The 20,130-nt window shown below is 45.2% G+C and overlaps 1 protein-coding gene across 1 annotated transcript in view; it reads right to left on the reverse strand.

The window, feature by feature from the left end:
- Window positions 1-20,130, reverse strand: part of Snx29 (sorting nexin 29) — a 386,660-nt gene that overhangs the window by 70,440 nt on the left and 296,090 nt on the right. The window contains exons 17-18 of the mRNA XM_028778358.1: window positions 10,166-10,221; window positions 5,713-5,794 (exon numbers count right to left, since the gene is read on the reverse strand). Coding sequence (XP_028634191.1) covers window positions 5,713-5,794; window positions 10,166-10,221 — 138 coding nt within the window. The remainder of the gene's footprint in view (window positions 1-5,712; window positions 5,795-10,165; window positions 10,222-20,130) is intronic.

Here is a 20,130-nt window from a genome sequence, read left to right on the forward strand (position 1 = left end):
CACTAGACAGGAAAACACCCAGGACAAGAAAATCATTCCAGTCAGGGCAGGCCTGTTACAAGCATTCAACAAAGTCTGAAGAATCAGTGGAAAGAGTGGATACCAGAGAGGACAGGTGGGTGGCTGGGGTTGAAGAATTTGATAAAAAGAACAACTCTGATGGGGGCAGTGTATCAGACACACAAGCACAGGAGAAGTGTGATCTGGGGTATGATGTCTATAGAGACCCAGGCTTTTGGTATAACAGTTCATCCATCCACCCACCAAGCTAGCAAATGTGCAACAAGCCAGCCTGTGCTGGACACTGGGGTCAAAGGGAAACAGCTGGCACACAGCCAAACCTGAGCATCAGCCATCTACAGTGAGCCTCCTGGGAGGCTACAGGCCCTGGCCAATAATGATTACATACTCAGTATCTGAATCTAAAAGTCATAGAAAAGCTAGACCAGAAACCTAAACATAGTGGCTATGTCCACTGTAGCTGGGCTACTCAGCATAGGCTGAGAGGCTGTGAATGTCATCCTTAACTGCTCTTAGCTGGGTGGAAACAAGTCTTTAGTCTCTAGTCTTGATTCTGCCAGCTATGGAGAGCCCAGAACGAGCTCCTCCTCCCATGGACTTGTGGCTATAGGAGACGTGTACCCTGAAAGTACCACGCCCACCTTGAGTCAGCTAGTCATGGAACAGAGGGGCCTTTTCCACTAGGGCAGCTGAGGTGAGAGGATGTTGGCCTACACCTGCACATCAAGATCTACTGCAGTCTGGCTGTTCAGTGGGACAACTAAAAGTCCTCAGTAGCTCCACAGAAAACAGGAGCCTTGATAACACTGAGTTCATAAAACTTGCCCTGCTTCCTGGAGCTTCTCCACTAGGCTACCTGTAAGTATCATTTAAAAGGGTTTCCTGTTCCCGCAACCAACCCTGGTCCCGAATTCCAGCTCCAAAGGGAAGCCTCCACCAGGGAACAAGCACAAGGACAATGAATTAAAGGATAACCACACTCGTTCTGTAGCTCCAGCTCCCAGACTGCAGGCACAGGGACTCTGTGATGCTGCTTGGCTATGGGTGCTATCCTTCAGCCACAGGGCTAGGAGCAGCTCCTGGCCTTGGCCCCTCTCTCCCTGGACAGCAGTAACAACCCTCCCCTCCCCAACCCAAACACCAGTCTAATGAGGGAGACATCAGACAAGCTTAGGAAGGGTTTCTAAACACTGTTTCTGGGCAGGGGGGTGACTTCTGAGCTGACTGAAAGGAGGCCCCAAGTTTCAGGAATAGAAATGATAGCAAACACAGAAGGAAGCCCCCAGAAACATGGAGGCCGGAAGCTATGTAGGTGTTACACCGCATACTCCAAGAGCACAACCAAACAGAACAACTCCTCCCCTTCCCACTCTACCAGCAAAAGAAGTTTCTATTAACAACAAAATCCCCACAACTGAAAAGGTCTGATGTGCATTGTAGCTTGAGACTCCTTTGCTCTCCTCACTGGGTCAGTCCAGGGAACCTTGACATGTTTACGGCAGTCATCCAATCGTGACACTGAAAGGTACTTCTGCCTTAAAACAAGGGTACCACCAAGTAAACAAACACTGATCAAAACCTGTACAAAAACAAGAGTAGTTATCAAAAAAATCTCAGATGATTTTTAACAGGAGCAACTATGTAATCACACAAGAAGACATCTTCCCACCACACAGCAATGCACGCATGTAAGACAATGCTCACAAGCAGGCAGGTTGTGTGCTGCAGTATTCATGTGCTGTTCAGGCTGCCAGGAGAAATGAGGGCCCCAAAGCTTTACCTAAGCCCTTCTCCTGTCAGGAGGTCTGCCAAGAAAGCCTAAAGTCACAGTGGGAGAGGGAGACACACCAAGAAGCCACCTAGCCTGCTAGCCTCTGTCCAGGGTACTTGAAGAATTAGACTTTCTCTCTCTGTGCCAGGGACTAAGGGTGGGAGAGAGAGGGAAGGAGGGAAGGAGGGAAGGAGGGAAGGTGCTGGGAGAGGAGATAATGGAAGACAAGACAGAGCAGTCTGGGGGCTGCCACACTCCTCCTGTGACTACAGGACCCCATTCTAACATACGCCACAGGGATGAATCTGGGTCTGAAACTAATGTGTGCTGGACACAACCACAGGCTACATTCCTGTCAAGACTAAGTTAGCTTTTAGGGAGGTCACCTTAATGAGGCTTCTTTTTAGCTGGGAGTGACACACCCCAGCAAATAGACAATGACTCCTGGGCTATGTGCTTGAACATTTAGGGAACCGTGGAGGCAGCAGCTTTGACTGCCACCCTGCAGCTGGGATCCTTTTAGGTTTGGAGCAGGGCACCAATTATGTACCACAGTTGGTATTGGAATTGGGAAGGTGTGGAACCTCTGTGTGCAGGAGGCACAGCTGGAGAGGGTAAGTCACTAGGAATGAGACTCGGAAAGTGACAGCCTAGCTTTCCTAGTCCTAGCCCTAGACTTCCTGTCTGACACAGCTGTGTGCATAGCTACTGCCAGCTCCCTCTACCAAACACTAAGAAGTCCCAGCTGTCTCGACTGCCATGCCCTCCCTTCTATGATGGACTATACCATCTAAACTAGATGAGAAACCTTCCTCCCATAAGTTAACTCTCAGGCATTTGGTCACAGCAATGAGAAAAGCTAATGAATATAGCTCTGCTTCCCACTGCCTTCTTGTTCCTTGGGTGTCCTTGTGCCCCTCCATGAAGTCCCTGCATTACAGTCTCTTTCTCCTCAGCAGACATGCTACCTGCAAAGCTGTCATTACTTGTCCTCACCCTGTGATCTCTCAGTGACACGTCCATGTCCCTGCTGCCCACTCCTACCCCCACAGCCCCAAAAGTGTCTGGCTATGCTTCTGAGTCTCCTGAAGACATTCCCCTAATATCTACTGTTTAACACTTACACAGTTGTACCTTGCGCAAGCCCAAGCTCAACTTCCCAACCCAAGCCATACACTTCACACATGGTCCCCGAAGGGTAACCACTCAACCAAGAGCACAGAAGAATGAATTGTGCAGGCAGTGGATCTCCACAACAAGCCATTGTGTCAGTTCCATGTCCTATCTGCCAGGTGACTAGCCTGACATCTATGTGCACAGCTCTATAGGGTAAAAAAGGCTGTGTGGGGATGCAGAGGTAGTCAGGGACAACAGAGGACCTCTGCAACCTGTGTGCAAATACACTATGACCAGCCACCCAGTGCTGAGGCCACCATATCTTTCCTGCTTTGATAGAATATGTCCCTCTGCAACTGTGAGCCAAAATAAATACTTTCTCCCTAAGTTGCTTTTTTTTCAAGGGTATTTTATCTCAGCAGCAGGAAAGTAGCTAAGATAGTAAGACTGGATCTCTAAAAATCTGGCAGGGGTGGCAGTTTGAGCTAAAAAGCCATGTTGCTAAAGCATGTGCTTGCCTATCTTTGTTCTCTCATTGTGAGACAGGGATAAGAGTGTCTGTCTTACCTCACTAAGTTGCTATGAGCACTGAAGGAGCCAATTCCCACAGCATGCAAATCAGTGTGGGGGCAGGGGACCTGTGGCTGGTAATTACGATTTAGATTACTAACTCTGCCTACCTGGCATCACCTTTGACTTGATGCTCTTTTCTGTACTGTGAATTTAGCATTATTCTTTAAGCTGACTCACTTCCTATTTACTTAAAATTTATTTTTAAAGAAATTGTACCTCATCGTGGTACATGGGAAAATAGAATTGTGTCTTAACTGAGAGGCAAATGTAAAAATAAACACAGTGAAAAAAATGACACCTGTTGTTGGACGAAGTGTCAATCACGAGCCTCCTGTGCTAAGTAATTTGGAGACAGAAAGGCACAAAGGTGATCTCCAGAGACTAGACAGTTGTCTCTCTAGCCTTCAGCTCACAGGCCACATGTGTTACAAACAGTGATGACAGTGGGTCAACACTTTGTAGATGACAATATCACACTATAATGTCAGACAGTTAGGTGTCCACACTGGAAGAAGGACAACAGTGGTTCTCAACCCAGGGGTCTTGAAGAAGCACCATGTAGGAGAGGCTCTCCCCAAACCTCTGTCGTCTGAACTCCAGGTGCTGTCTTCTAAATGTGTAGTACAGATGAGACCCTGCTGTCCCCTCCCTGGGAGGCATAGTTCTCAACTGCACAGCCCCATGCAAGCTTCTGCTCTTACAGCAGCAGCATCCTGGCCATGAGACAACATGGCCACCACAGGCACGGCTAGGGAGCTCCACATGACTAGTGTGTCCAAGGAGCAGATGTGCTCAATTTATTTGGCTTTAAATAAATTCAATCTAAACAGCTGTGTGTGTCTAGTGGCTGTGGTGGGGGACGGGAGAGTTCTACTGAGAAAGCTGCACAGGGCTCCTCACAGGCATGGGGCCGTGTGTACTTACGCCCTCAGCTGCCAGAAAAGAGAGCCTTTGAAGCTGCCACAGGGTGTAACGGAAGATGGTCTGTTCCAGCCTTCCTCACTGGTGAAGCCCCATGTGGAGGTTTCTTTTTTAGCTTCCGGTGAGGAATTAACATCTTTTCTTGTTGTTAGCAATAGGATTGCTCGAAATAACCAATTGCATTTCCATTTCACAATGGCTGCCAGCCCTTGGGAAGCTCAAATCACTGGGGAAGACTATGTTGGACCTCAGAATAGTTTCCACTTTTTTTTTGTTTTAAAACCTTTGAGTTTACATTTTATTCAACCCTGGTATATTTTTTCTCTTCTTTTTTTTTAATCATTCTTCTCTATATGTTTCTCTAGAAATTATCTTGAATCTAAATAATATGCATCTAAAAAACTCGTATAAGCAATGGCCAGTGGTACCATTATTTAAATACATCAATGGATAGAATATCCATTATCAGTGCCATGGAAAACACTACACAAATCTTCCTAAAAATGTTTGTAAACACCAACCAGAAACACCATGTTATATATGGAATTAAACACAAGCATAAAAATCCCTCCAAATCTGGCTGCAGACCATGTCCAGATTGTACCAGCCTTGCAGAGCTGAACCTGAAGCAGTCATGTGAACAGATATTAGACACTGTGAGGCACTGAGTGAAGACATCTGCACTCTTTGCTTATCGAGTATCTAGGACTCTTTCTTTTGCAATGAGTATGGGTAACCTACCTGGACATGGTAGCACACACCTGTAATCCACACACTTGCAAGTTTGAGGCCAGCCTAGGCTATATACCAAGATCCTTAAAACAAGACAAAACAAAAACAAAAAACAAACAAACTAAAAACCATAGTCTGGTTTCATTTGGGGCATCATGTCTCATCTTCCCACTCTCAGACATGTGGTTGAATGAGATCAATGCCAACCCAGGTACCAGCAATGGGTCCAAGGAGCCAGACTGAGCCAGCCATGAAAATCAGAATCCTTCATCTAACCCCAAGATTCAGCCACAGACCAGAGATCCAAGATGGACTATGACATGACCCAGGTCTTAACCGAAGCCATGTAGACGGTTGAGTGCATGGTGCTGCAGGGAAACAGCCATCAAGCCGTAGACACAGATCAACAGCAACACTAGCACTAGGCAACAGCAGGAAACTCCATGCACAGCCTCCCACCTGACCAAAGGCCACACAGCACCTCACCAAGGCAGCTCCTGCAGATACACAAATGGTGCCAAACATGCAAAGCACCATGCTTCACAACCATGATGCCTGCACAAAACCCAGGAACTTACCTGATACACATGGAATGCATTGGCTGCTTTGCCTCGGAGAAACACAGAAGGGATCCAGACATTGATCAGTGCCCGATTTGATCTGACCAGAAAAAAAGAGATGAGAGGGGCCATTTTTATTTACAAAGCAAGCAAGCAAACAAACAAACAAATAAAAACCAAAGCAGGCCAAGGGACTACTTTCTCCAATAAAAGGCATTTCAAACAAGACACTTATACAATAAACATGTTTAATACTTATCCCTAAACTTCAGAAGACTATCTCTGACTTTGGTTTAAAGGAGATACACATATATGCATATATTATCCAAGAGTCAAGATAATTTCTGGAGAAAAGTATAGAAAAGAATGATTAAAAGAAGAGAAAATATACCAGTGTTGAATAAAAAAGGATATATATATATATATATATATATATATATATGAATATGAAAGCTATATATATAAAGGATATGTATATATATATATATATTTAAACTTACATAGGCAATGTATTCTCTAGAATAAAACATTTGATCTTCAGTTCTTACCAGCTAAGTGACCTTGACCTAGGATACAGCTGAAACTCAGTCACAGCTGATAAGGAACAGTAACAGGGAGGTCATATGCAGTAACACCCAGTTTCTGGAGCACCCATGGAACCACCTGCCTCCACACTACCTGTTTTCTGACCTTGATCTCCATTTCCACACAACAGCGCACAAAAGCAATACCTGTGGTTTTGAAAGTGACCTTGGGTTTTGAAAGTTTTGAAAGGAGTTCGGGGAGAGACAATAGCAAACTAGAAAAACTCAGGTGCCAGATACAAATATGTTGGGCCCCATTTTGGCCCTGGTTTGGGCCTTGTGGACAAACATGAGCCTGGCTCGAGTTTCTGTGGCCTTGTGAAAGAGTTTAAAACCCCTAAAGAGTTTTGAGACCTGTCTCAGTCACTTCTGTATTGGGGTGACTCAGCAAAACCTGTTTGGCCCTGCCTCTGCCCCCGCTGTTGCTAATGTAGAGCTTTGCCATTGGCACCGTCAGTCACCCCATACCCTCCATTACCCTTGCCTGCCTCCTACACCATCTCACCAAAAATCCCCCTCCCTATGCTCTGAGTTTATATAAGTGAGAGGCTGATGCAATAGAGTTGAGTTCCTGCTTTGACAAGACTCCTGGCCCGGTGTGTTTCTTTAGGGCCGTTGACATTCGCCATCCAGCTCAGCCCCAGAGAGAGAGAGTGAGAGACCCGGCAGGACTGGGACCGCTCTCCTCTTGCCTGGACCTGCAGGCAAGGAGCCGACACAAATACCCTCTTTAGACTTCTCCAAAACACTGTATATAATGCATTCATACTTTAATTCAGTGTTGAACTTGACACATTGGGAAGAGTAACCTCAATAGAGGAACTGTTTCCGTTTCTAGAGAATACACTGCATATGTAAGTTTAAATATATACACATGTTCTTGCTAACTGAAGCAAGAGGACTGGTCTGCTATAGACATCATCCCTGGATAGAAGGGTCTGGGTTGTATCAGGAAGGTAACGAGTGAGGGATAGGAAGCAAGCGCACCTCTGTGGTTTCTGCTTCAAGCTGCTGCCTTGAGTTCCCTGGATGATGGACAGTAACATGTAAGCCAATAAGCCCTTTCTCTCCAGGTTGCTTTTGGTCATGGTGTTTATCACAACAAAAGAGCAGGTCACTAGGACAAGCAGTCTAAGACAAGCAAGATATAAGCTGAACTACATGGGGGCAGAGCACTTGCCCAGCATAAGCCAGTGCCTGGGTTCCATTTGCAGCACCATCAGAACAGGAAACTTCAAGTTCAAAATCATTTCCTGAGGACATTAACTGCACAGTCCACGATTTATGTACACTAAGTCACTCAATGCCCATGAGAACTATTTAAGATGCATTTGAGGGTATCTCAGTTATATGACAGTTCTGCCTTATGGGACGACTTAGGGTACACAATGCCCAACCTGCCGCAGCTCCATTAACCTGAAAGAAAGCAGGGGCTATAGCTATCCAGGGAGAGGAGCCTTCCCTGAGCACCCTTGCTCAGAACTTGTCAACTTCCTGGGCTTGTAGCATAAGCCAGTGGTTTGTGGAAGACTCCATGACCTTCATGTTCTCACGGTCTCCAGAGTGAAAAGCATTCAGTCTTCACACACACACACACACACACAAAAATAACCCTCAGGTAAGCAGCCCTGGCACATGCACACTCTGAGCCAAGGTGGTGATCTCTTTCCGGGGACAAGATAACCTGAATTCAAAGCACAATCAACAATCCTGAGCCATCAAATTGGTCTGTGTACCCAGTGGCACTCCACAGGAAAAGGTCCCAAACCCTGACAGCTACTCCTGTACAGAGTAGCAGCGCCCTGGTTCTCTTCCTTTCCCGTACTGCTAAGGCCAGAGATCCTGCAGGGCCGAAGCAGGTGACCCTACACTGGGTCACATGTTCTAACTCCAAGTCATTTACTGATTGTTGGAAATGACTGTCTATGTGACTCTCCTGCACATAAGCTCCAATGGTCCTCCAGTCCTCCTCCTGTCTATCAGCCATCTGTTCACAAAACAAGTATCTAGCTAGGACTTTCTATGTGGCAGATACAGTGCAAAGTACAGGAGACAGAAGAGCTGAGGAAAGACGTAGCTCTCTGCTTCACGGAGTAACTTGTTCACCATGAAAGGGTGCAAATTACACAAATTACTCTAGATGGCCAAAGGATGATTTCAGTTTTAAAATTTTATTGAGGCATGGTCTAACCTGGAGATTGTCTCGTGTATTTGGGAAGATATCTGTTCTAGCTTGGAATCATAGGATCCACAAAAGCCCATGTGTTAAAGGCTTGGTCCTCTTTCTGTTTGTGGCTCTAATAGGAGGTCACACTTTAACAAGTAAGGCAGAGTGGAAGAGAATTACGGGGTCACAGTCTTTCTCTAATTTTCTTTGCTTCCCAGCACCATGAGGTAGGCAGCTTGCTGTGACCCATTACATCCTGTCTCTGCACAGGCCCAAGAACCATAGATCTACCTTATTATTGATTGAAACCTACAAAACAAACAAGCCTTTTTACTCTATAAACTGATTGTCTTAAATACTCTTATAGTAACAACAGACTAACTCAGGTATGTATTCTATTTGGTGAAGTGCTTCATGTGATACGTAGCTCTATCTATATCTTATCTATAGCATCTATAGCATATCCTTATCTATATCTATGTCTACGTCTGCATATATCCTTATCTATCTATATACCTCTCTATCTCTATTTATGCTAGGCTTAACTGTGTTACAGACTTGCTCAGCTTCAGTTACCTTACTGATCTATCTAGCTGCTCTATAAGTGGAAATGGGATATGCACCCCCTACTGTCATACAACTGGCTTTGTTTCCAACTCTGGCTGGGGCATATATACTGCAGGGTCAAGCTCAGTTTTGACTTTGATCATTCTTCTCCCTCCTCTCATTTTCTCCTTTACCACATTCACCTCCATGGCATCCTCCAAGACAAATGGGGCCCTTAATGTCTTGTGCTGGCCACAGTCTTACTCCAGTTGCTAACATACTCCACAAAGTTGGTTTCACCCTATGAAAAGGGTCACTAAGGCTCAGAGAGAGGGGTTTATCTGAGATCTCAATGTTATAAGTCCAGTGACAAAGATTTCAACACAGATCTCTTGGCTGTAAACAAAAAAGTTCTTTCCAATGTACTGCCTCCCTCACGCTCTAAAAGTAGCCTTTCTGAATGACCCTTCCCCTGGGGAGGCAGGACTTCTGTTGTTGAGACATAGGTTCACTGTGTCTGGTGGGCCTTGAATTCCTGGGTCTGAAACTAGAGAAGTTGGACATACACCCACTGACCACAACTAGGTGAAGAGAAGGAGGGACACCTCCCTGGCACTGGGCCTGTGTTCCTGAGGGGTCTGAGGAGCCTATGGATTACAAAACAGAAGGTATCTGAAAGCTACCTGTAACTAACTGCTCCCTCAGGGGTTCCCAGTAGAGCGTTCACACAGAATTTGAGCCAGTAAAAACCAGAGCAGTGCAGACACAGGCACAGACAGAGATATAGACACAGACACAGACAGAGATGCAGACACAGACACGGGTGGGCTGGACAGCAGCAGGGACCATGGGGCTGTACCACAGTGAAGAGTGGAGTGTGCTCCCTGAGAAAAAAGACCCTCGAACCTACTCAGCTGACTGTGACCTTGCAGGAGTAAAAAATTAAAACTCTATGTAACACCTTCCCAATTTTAAATGTCAGGTCAAAACTAAAGTGATTGTAAGGCCCAAGAAAGAATAAGGCACTTTAGATGGCTGGACCTCAGCTCTACAACCAAATGGACCCTGTGTGGACCTTATAGACCTTTCTGCTTTCCCTTGTAGACTTCAGGATGTGGGCCAGCAACAGGGTTCACTCTCTCAAGGCCCCTCAGGAGCATTTGCATGGACTTACATTTCAAAATCCGACAAACTCTGGTCTTCAGACGTTTGGCTCAAATCTCCAGGCACCTGTTGGGAAAAGGAAGGAGGAGGGGAATGCATGGGTTATCACAGTTTGCACATTCACCAAAAAACTTCTGTCTCTCCTATCCTCAAACACTTCCTCTCCGAATGTGGGGGAAAGCAGCTACTGGAAAACACTAAGATTTTATGGAGGGCTGGCTGGGGATGGTACTGCAGTCATAAAAACATGCTGCCACACATGATCTCAATTATCTTTACAGAAAAAGCACTGTTGATCCTATTGAGATAATCACAGGCATATAAAAGCATGTAATTTTGGAGCCATAAAGGATTAATTAGGACTGATGATGTAAGATATCATCTCTGCAATGAAAAAAATATCTATTGTCAGCATGAGGCGTATCTCCAATATCACACCCAGTATGTGAGAAAAAAAGGCCACTGTCCCCTCAAAATGGCTGTCCTTTTGCCCAGAATGTATGTGTACTACAGACAGAAAGAACATGGAGGCTCCTGACTGACAAGAGCTATGTTAAAACATAATTGGTGACAAAAATCAGACAGTGTCATGATGGCCCTTACCAACACTGCTTGGGGTCCTAGCCATACACCACAAGGCAAGTGTGAGGGCCAGGAGGCATTGACAGCACATAACCTCCAGTGATTACCTAGCCCCCAACGTTGGACTGAGATGGGGATTTAGTCATCAGGGCTGGCACAGGGGCTTAAAATAGCTATGTTCTGACTACCTGATGCCTATGCCAATAGCTGCTAAAATGAAGGTGATGTTATCCTACCATCCAGGGTGGGGTTTCTTACCATCTGGCTCAAGTTGACTAGGATTTTAAGAATCTAGACAAAGAAAGGGGAAGCACCTGGACCAGAGATGAGCGTGAGGAAGCAAAGGGAAATTACCGACAATGTCCATCAATTTCCACAACTTGAGGCAAGGTGCTGTTTCCCTCAACTAACAAGTGAAACCAAGACTTGGAGCTTCTGTCTAGGAAGCAGATACAAGCCAAGTCTGTCCAGTTCAGTCCTCCAATGAAAAAACAAAAACAAAAAAACAAAACCGAAGCCAGCTAATAGGTGGAGTCCTGAGGCTTTCATGTAAGGAGGGCTGGAAGAGACTAGAAGGTACTCCTCAAAGAGAGCAGCCCAGCTGTGGAGACAGGACCATGAGTGAGTGGGAGCCTGGGAGTTAACCTAAGTGGCTTCATACCAAACGTCAGCCCGCCTTCTTCATGGCTCCAAGGTCCTGAGCAAATCAATTCTCTGAAATACACTGAGATGGACAGATTCAAAATTATCTAGAAGATTGGTGAGACACAACTTTGTGTGTATTTGTGAGGAATTTTCTGGAGGCAGCTGAGAGCTCTGTGTTCAGAAGACTTAGGAATCAGACAGACTTCTGCCTTGTCACTGGGCAGACTCCACTCTCACAGGGCAGTACCAAGTTCCTCACTTGTCCAAGGTCTTGTTGGACTGGGCTCTTGTGTCACATTGCTGTTTCTGTGACTATCACTTTCTGTAGGTGGCTAGAAAGAGCTGATATAACATATTCAAAAGGCAGGAGGCTGCAGGTACCAAGATCTCTAAAAAATGCCGTCCTTTAAGAGAAAATCTTTTGCCAAAACTGACCTAGAAGCAACAACCTCATGCCAACCGAAATGTTTGTCAGAGACCATCCCTCAGGCATCAGGGAGTAGCTCAGTGGTAGAGCATTTGCCAGCATGGAGAAGGCCCTGGATTCCATCCCCAGTATTAACCAAAGCCAAATCTCAGGTATTCTTGATTGTAGAAATTAAAATGTATGCAAACTATTCAACTACTTCAACAATGTTAGCTACAGAAAAAGGGCCATGTCAGGAGGCCTCTTAAAACAATTTGTAAAGAAAGTGAGAGAGCAAGAGAAAGAAAGCGAGAGTGAGAGAGCAACAACATGAGAGAGAGCGAGAGAGAGCGTGAGAGAGAGAGAGTAAGAGAGAGTGTGTAAGAGAGAGTGAGAGAGAGTGTGAGAGAGAGCGAGAGAGAGTGAGAGAGAATGAGAGAACGAGAGAGAGCGTAAGAGAGAGCAAGAGAGTGTGTGTGAGAGAGTGAGAGCGTGAGAGCATGAGAGAGAATGAGAGAACAAGAGAGAGAGAGAGAGAGGGAGAGAGAGAGAGAGAGAGAGAGAGAGAGAGAGAGAGAGAGAGAACTATGCACCATCCTAGATAATACACAATAAGCAGTTGGCAGGAGCTGTCCCTGACAACAGGTAGAGAGTTAGCTTGAGAGAAACTCAACTTTCCATAAGATAGAATAAGCTATCTTTGAAGATGCTTTTTAAGAAGGAGTTGACTTTCTCTACATTATGAAAAGATCTTTAAAATGGATCTGTAAGTGAGAAAAACTCTGGTTCAGATGTAAGCCTAATTCAACTAGGGCACCAACATGGAGAGGTGAGACCTCTCCTAGTACCTGTGCCTGCTTTTACATCCAAAATCTGCAGATGGGAAACTCAAGGTACTGAGGGCAGACACGCCCTGTGGGAGCTGGAGTGGAACTGGGCCACTGCATTGAGACAGGCTTTCATGTAGCCCAGGCTGGCCTTCAGCTCTCTATAAAGACAAGGGTGACCTTGAACTTTTGATTCTTCCACCTCTGCCTTCCCACTGCTGGAATTATAGGCATGCACCACCACTGATTTGTGTAGTACTGGCAACAAAAGCGAGGCAATGCCATACTGGCAATGGAAGCTAGTTCAGCAAGCACGCTACCAAGTGATCTACATATCCACCCTCTTAGTATGCATTTTGAAATAGAGTACTACCAGTTAAAACCTTAAATAAAAGTGTGGTAAATAAAACTTGTGATAAAAGTTTAATAGCATACATAAAAGCTTGGTCTTTTTCAAAAGCAATGAGGGAGAATACATGGCCAGTGTGGTCCCTAAGTGTAACCATGTCTGTGGGTCAATACTGTTAGAACAAAATAGAACTAGAAGATGATAGCAAATTCAGATGAGGCTGAACTACCTATTTTAAGCTTTTCTGCAGTATTCTATATGATGATATTTTCACTGATATACATTCTAGGGCAATCAGTGTATCTACCATATTATTAAGGTAAATATTCTTTCTCCAGCTTCTTCTGGGCCTCTTGCAGCTTACTAAGTTACAGAAAGTCAGATGGGAGAGATTTTCCTTCAGAGTCACTGGAACATGTGGGATGGGCCAGGACAGAGCCAGGACTCTGAAGCCATGTGCCCTGCCTCTCACCCCAGTGGCACCTATGTGCAGTGCAGACACAGACAGAACTCCAGTGATGGAGAGGCAGCTCTCAGCCACTGCTCCTCCTTGAATCTTCCCCAGCACCTGAGGCTAGGGACAGTTCTTTAGGTTTAACTGAGGAAGGACCCATAGGCTGTAAGAATAACAGTGCATCAGAGCTACTGTCTTAAAGGCAGCATCTCCCAGAGAGCCTACCTCAGAAGAGCCTCTGAATGTGCTTGTCCCACAAAGCAGACACCAGGGGCAAACTAGAGGGAAGAAAAGGAGAAGACAGAGGCAGGCATCAAGCTGCCATTACAGAAGGAGGAGGTGGCACCAGGTGTTTTCCTGACAGTAAGTGTCCCTCAGGGACAATGGTTTTCTGGGAACATTCTAGACACTGAATGGAAGTGCTCAGAGGTATGTAAGTCCTGCCAGCTTAGAGGCTTTTCTTCTAATTCTGTGGCATTATCAGGATCAGGAAGCCAGGAGATATTTATGAGACTTCTTGAATACTGGAGAGGCTGCTTGGAAGAAAAGGCTGTGACCTTGGGAGCCTTTGGGGAGCCAGGCTGGTGACTAGGCCAGGCTCTGCACCAGCTATAGCAGTGATGGGGAGTCAAGGTCAAGGTCTATGTGAAGTTTATCTGCTCTGCTATCTGTTCAGAGTGATGCCAGATCTCCTCTAGGGCTCTCGCCAGGCTCCAAAGCTGCTCTTTCTTTTTAGTGCTGAAGATACCATCAAGACATCACACACACTTCCTCACTGAGTTATAGCCCAGTCTCTTTATTTTGTATTTTGAGACAGGTCTTACTAAGCTACCAGAGATGGCCTTGAACTTACCTGGAGCCCAGGCAGGCCTTGAACTTGGAATCTTCTTGTCTTAGCCTCCAAATAGTTTGGATTGTAGGTCTGTGCTACCAGGCCTGGCCAGAATGCTAATTTTACAGCACATTCAGGCAATAAATAGGATAGAACAGAGATATTTTATTAGAAAATCAGCTTCCTTTTGATACTAATCACAAGCATATCTTAGACCTCCTGAAGCCTGAGAAATGCAAGGAGTCCCAGCTCTGGGCTGTGAGCTCCTCTTTGGCTTGCCCTCCACGTTGGCATAATGAAGTAGCCAACACAGTCTACCCATCTGCTTCTCATGAAACCTAGAAAGTGGCTGTTCCTTGTTGGTCTGTGATCTAAGCAGTGACAAGGTAGCTGGATGATGGGGTATATGATAGGCAAACCCATCACAGGAGAAACAGACCAGATGGATTCTTGGGTCTTCCTGGGGCAAAAGCCCCCAGTGCTATGCACAGCATGGTAGAGAGTGACAGATGAGATGGGAGAACCCACTCCTAAGCAATACCCGCAAGGTTTCCTGGGGGGTGGGAACAGGGACAGGCCAAAGCCAGCAGCCATTGAGGTACCACACTCTACCTTCACTGTCACTATGGAACTCTAGCCAGAGTCCTGTCACTCTGACATGTCAGTTCTCAAACTTAAGAAGACACCAGAGAGTCTGCCCCAAATGGCCACTATGTGCCCCCTATATGGTTTTGCAATAAGGGGAGGAAGGGGAAAAGGGAAGAAAAAAGAGACCATTAGAAGCTTCCTCATCTTCTTCAGTATCTCCCCTGGGCAGAATCAGGATGTAGGTACAGATAGGAAGGGTAGACAAGAAACATGCCTGATGGTGACACTATGCCAGAGGGTGTAAGCTCAGGCATGGGGGAATGACAAGAGGATCTTAAATTCAATGCAGTGGGTTTACTCTAATGCTGCTTGTATTATAGTAATTTGGGTCCCCAAAATTGCATGAGAATCCACATGTCTGCACATAAGACACTGAGGGGGACCCTGCCCCTAGTTGGTTTTAATTGCTAAATAAAGTTGCCAGGAGCCAATGGCTGGGCAGGGCAGACAGAGGTGGGACATTTAGGATTCCCAGGCAAGGGATTAAAAAAAAAAAAAGACAAAGGAGATCCACCATAATGAGAGAAGAAGAGGGAAGACGCTGCACCTGAGAAGTGAGGGTCAGTCAGCATAGCCATCATGGAGGAGCCAGAGTGGCCCCAAGAGGGCTGTTCGACTGGGTCCAGGGCAACAAAGATGGAATATAGATTTTAGTAAGTAATAACTCGGGAATATCAGAGGGAGGCGGATTAGCCACATGGAGGTTGGGAAGTGGCTTGGCCATTAAGCTGTTTTAGGTGTATTAAAATATAAAGGCTGTGTGTGTGTGTGTGTGTGTGTTGTTTCATTCAGGAATCCAAAACATTGGGGCAGGTAGCCAGAATGTGCCACAGCCCCCTCACTGCCACCAGGATCAATCTGAGTACTCAATTGAGTACTGCTATATAGTTCAAGGTCAGCCCAGGCAACTTAGTGAGACAGATCCTGACTCAAAATAAAAAAGTAAACTCATACCCACAGTCATAAGGGGCAAATAACAAGAAATCACCCCATGTCGTCAAAAGTTTCCTATACTACAGAGCATGTTCACACACAGCCCACCCCAGAAACCTCCAGCCAGCAGCTGTGGGCCATGGTGTCATCTCTATCCACAGAGAAGTCGTGAGGACTGACATGAACGAACAAGAAACACAGGTGTCAGAAGCATAGCCCAGACCCACCTGCTCAGGAGCCCCAGTGATTCCACGCACTCACCTCTTCACATGGGAAGAGAGCACCAGACACTAGTAAAAAATGGAATCCACCTCTAGGTGGAGACGTGCCCTTTTCTCCTTTCTTGAAAGTTAATCCAGGGTGCAGTCCATAGATAAGCTGACATGGGGTTCAGTAGGGTTTGGCCACTGTTCAGAATTCTCACTTGGAAAGGCCTCTTTCTTTGTTCCTCCTTAGGGTCTGTCTCTTTCTGTCTGACCTCCATGCCTGCTGTCACATGCCTGACCTCCATGCCTGCTGTCACATGCCTGACCTCCATGCCTGCTGTTTTTTTTTTTTTCTTTCTCTTCTCTATTCTCCTCCTATGGGATCCATACGCTCATAGATAGCAACATAGAAACCAGAATGTTAAATGTGCAGGTTTTTCTCTTTAAGGGAAGGAATGCCTGTTTCCGTCCAGAGGACTGGGAATGGATACGTTAATAACCTTTGCTATCAGTGGAGCCAGGCTTCACCGGAATCCCCCAGACTCCTGAGCATCGCTTCTCAGTCAACAGAACCCATTCTTGTGGAAGAGGTCACAGGTACCTTGCAAAAGACATGCTTTTGGCAAAGAAGTTTCCATGTAGCCATCCCCTAAGCCTTATTGTGATAATTGTGATGAGGAAATCTTTTTTGTACTGTGTTTAAATATATAAATAGTAAATTGTCCAGGGTCAGACTCCAGAATGGACCAGCCTGGATGAATAAGTCATACCGAACCCAGTGGGTTTCCTTCTTGGCTCTCACACGGATCATTTCTCTGCTGGCAGTGGAGCCTGCAGGAACCTCCACACTCTGGGCAGCTTCAAGATAGACAGCTGGCCCACCTTAGGGTTTTGGTTTTGTTGTTGTTGTTTCTTTTAAACTCAAATAAATTGTCCTTGAGCTTCTTTTTGACTCCACTCTTAAGTTCTTTTTTTTTTAATGAGACTAAGAACCCTAAGAAAGAATCCCACTTTCCCCAGTATCCTATGATAGTTCTGCCATGACACTCCAAGATTTCCAATAAAATTTAAATTTTGCCTGTTTTTAATTCTTTAATCAGAGAAAATGAGTCCTTTAACCTGGAATCCTCCTGTCTAAGACTCCAAAGTGCTGGGATTACAGGCATTTTCCCCATGCCCAGCTTGATGACACATTTTTTTTATTCTAACCTTTATTTTATGTGCATTGGTGTTTTGCCTTCATGCACATGTGAGAGTGCCAGACCTTGAAGAGTTACAGACTGTTGTGAGCTGCCCTTGAACCCTAGTCCTCTGGAATAGAAGTCAGTTATCTCTCCATCTCTCCAGCCCCAGTTATGCTTTTTAAAGCCATTACCTTCTAGGGTGGTTTGACATACAGTAATACAAGTCCATATAAACTGTCCAAGGAAGTGTAACCAGCAGCAGGATCTGAGTCAGAAACCTGGTTCTAGAATAGGCACTTTATAGCACAAAGGTTCGCTGCCTCCCACAACAGAATCCACTGCACACATTGACTCTCAGGAGTCTAGAGGTTGACATAGTTCATACTGAGAGCTTTGGCTGTGACGTCCCTCTGACAGAGCTCCACATCCACCCTCTACACCTGTCCCAGAGTGCCATCACTCCACACTGGCTTTCTATGATGGGCCTCCCACTCCCCTCGGCAAGCTCAGAGAGCAGTCTGCATTTCCCAGTTCACGGCATCAACCAGTTCACATGACACCCGCCAGCCTGGTCTAGCACCTGGCACACCATAGGTACTGACTAAATGAATGAATCATAATGTAAGCTATATTTTCACTCTGAAATGTCAATCAATTTTTAAGCTGCTGTGCAGCAATTCAAAAAAATCTTCATATGTGGTTAGGATAAGTTAGCTTAAGGATTAAGAAAAAAAGAATCAAAAGAAAAAATAGTTCTATTTGTCTTTCAATTTCAAAGCTCTCAAGTTCACTGCTCAAAAGAAAATGCAAGAAGAAAACATGACAGCCACAATGAATATTTGTCCAGACCATGACATGGCACAATGCTCTGGATGTGCAGTCATCCTCTCACACATCAGTTTTCAAATAATCTTCCCAGAAGCAATTAGCTCTCTCTCTTTTTTTCAGCCAAAAATGAGAACCATTTTTCAACCCACTAACACTCTGCTTTCTCACTTCATTTTAAACTAAGGAAGCAAATGTGAAAGGGCACAGCTATTATCTTCCAGCTGGGGCAGTCAGGCAGCAGAGGCAGCTGCAGAAGGGACCATGATGTTGGCCTGCACTCTCACCACCATGAGGAGGACTCAGAAAGGCTGAACCACATGCAAGGTTCTGTGCTTGCCTGTTTGTTCATTTACCTGGTTTACTATTCATGCAATTTTATATGCATAAAAAATGGAAGAATGCTTGCCTCTGGGTGGGGAGCATGGAGAGACCGGGAAGGAGCAGGGAAAGGCATTCTAGAATAAGCTAGAGTTCAACATGAACCTTAGGAAGAAATGTATGGTGATATCTGCAACTTTTAAAAACTAAGACCAAAAACCACAAATGAAGGTGAATGGATGGTTAATGGGAAACAGATGCATAAGGGATGGATGGGTGGATGGATGAATGATAAATGACAGATGGACAAACAGTGGGTAGTAGATAGATGGACAACAGACAACAGAGACGGATGGATGAATGGTAGGTGAATGGACAACAGAGATTGATGGGGTGACAAAACAGGTACAGAAGATGTTAGTGACAGAACTTTAGTGGTGAATACACCAGTATTCAGTGGAAAAAATATTTTATATAACAATTTTTTTCAAACAAAGTGTTTGAAAAATATTATTCACTTGGGCTAGAGGAATAACCTTAACTGCGTTACTATTGTCTAATAGAGAACAAGCCTGAAAAAAAAAAAGAAAGAGAAAAAGTATTTTTGAGGTGGTTAATCAATAAAGCTCTTGTGGGTTTTTTTTTTCCTAAATTCTGTGACATTTGTGGTATGTATTAGTTCTATGGGATAATCTGTTTGGATTTCTTTCCTCATCTAAATAAGTTTGGCTTTGGTTTTGCTTTTATGAAAACCAGTTAAGACTCAGCTTGCTGCCTTGCACAAGCTACAACCTTGTACAAGGTTGTGAAGCAGAGGGACAAAAGGTGCCTTAGAGGGCTGGGGTAGAGCATTAGGAGAACTGCCTACCCAGAGCCGGGCAGAGCTGGTCTCAGCGAGCAGCAGTCACTGTTCTTTCCAGTTGTTACTGCTCAGGAATAGATAGTTGCCTGCAGCATCAAGGAGTTTGGACACCCAGCTGAGGACCCAGAGGTCTGGCCTTGGGATCAGCCACTTGTTTTGAGAGTCAGCCATAATATCACAAACCTACACACTCCACTGTTATTGGCACTTATCCCAAAAACTTATATCAAGTTCCAAACTGGAATCAGATCCTCGTCAGGAAGAGCAGCCTCACACAAGCCAGGTTCAACTTCTTGGAATGCCTCTTCAGGCAAATGAGGTACCTCAGCCAATGAAATTTCACCCTAAGAATCCTATCCCATTCTCCAAGGTTTATATATAAATAGCCTTGATTCACACCGAAGCGTATGTGCACACATTGTTTCAGTGACTATAGTCTAAGAGAGCTGTAATACTGAAATTTACAGAGAAGACCCTCCTTGCCTTGCCTGGCATTCGCTGCTGGACCAGGATCCTGCAGACTTGCCTATTCTGGATTGTGCTTCATCCTTCCCCACCCAGTGCACGTCAATGCCCAAACTCGGTTCTGCTGTGGTCTATCATTCCCTGCCTGGTGTGCAGCAGTGCCTGAACATCCCAAGGGAAGAAGTAGACCATGGAACCACACACCTAATGCTCATGTAGACACCAAGACACACAGTGGTATCTGCTGTCAGAATGATGCTCCATGGTCACAAGTATCCTTCTGTCCTTAGTGCAGGCCTAGAAGAAGCACAAAGCTCACTGGGACAGATATTCTGCATGAAAACAAGAGTGCTGGCCTAGAAGATATTTAATTTAAGTCTGATGGTTTGTTTTGGAATATATATATATATATATATATATATATATATATATATAT

The sequence above is a fragment of the Grammomys surdaster genome, unplaced genomic scaffold (assembly GCF_004785775.1).
Source record: "Grammomys surdaster isolate TR1022 unplaced genomic scaffold, NIH_TR_1.0 334, whole genome shotgun sequence".
Taxonomy (NCBI): Eukaryota; Metazoa; Chordata; class Mammalia; order Rodentia; family Muridae; genus Grammomys; species Grammomys surdaster.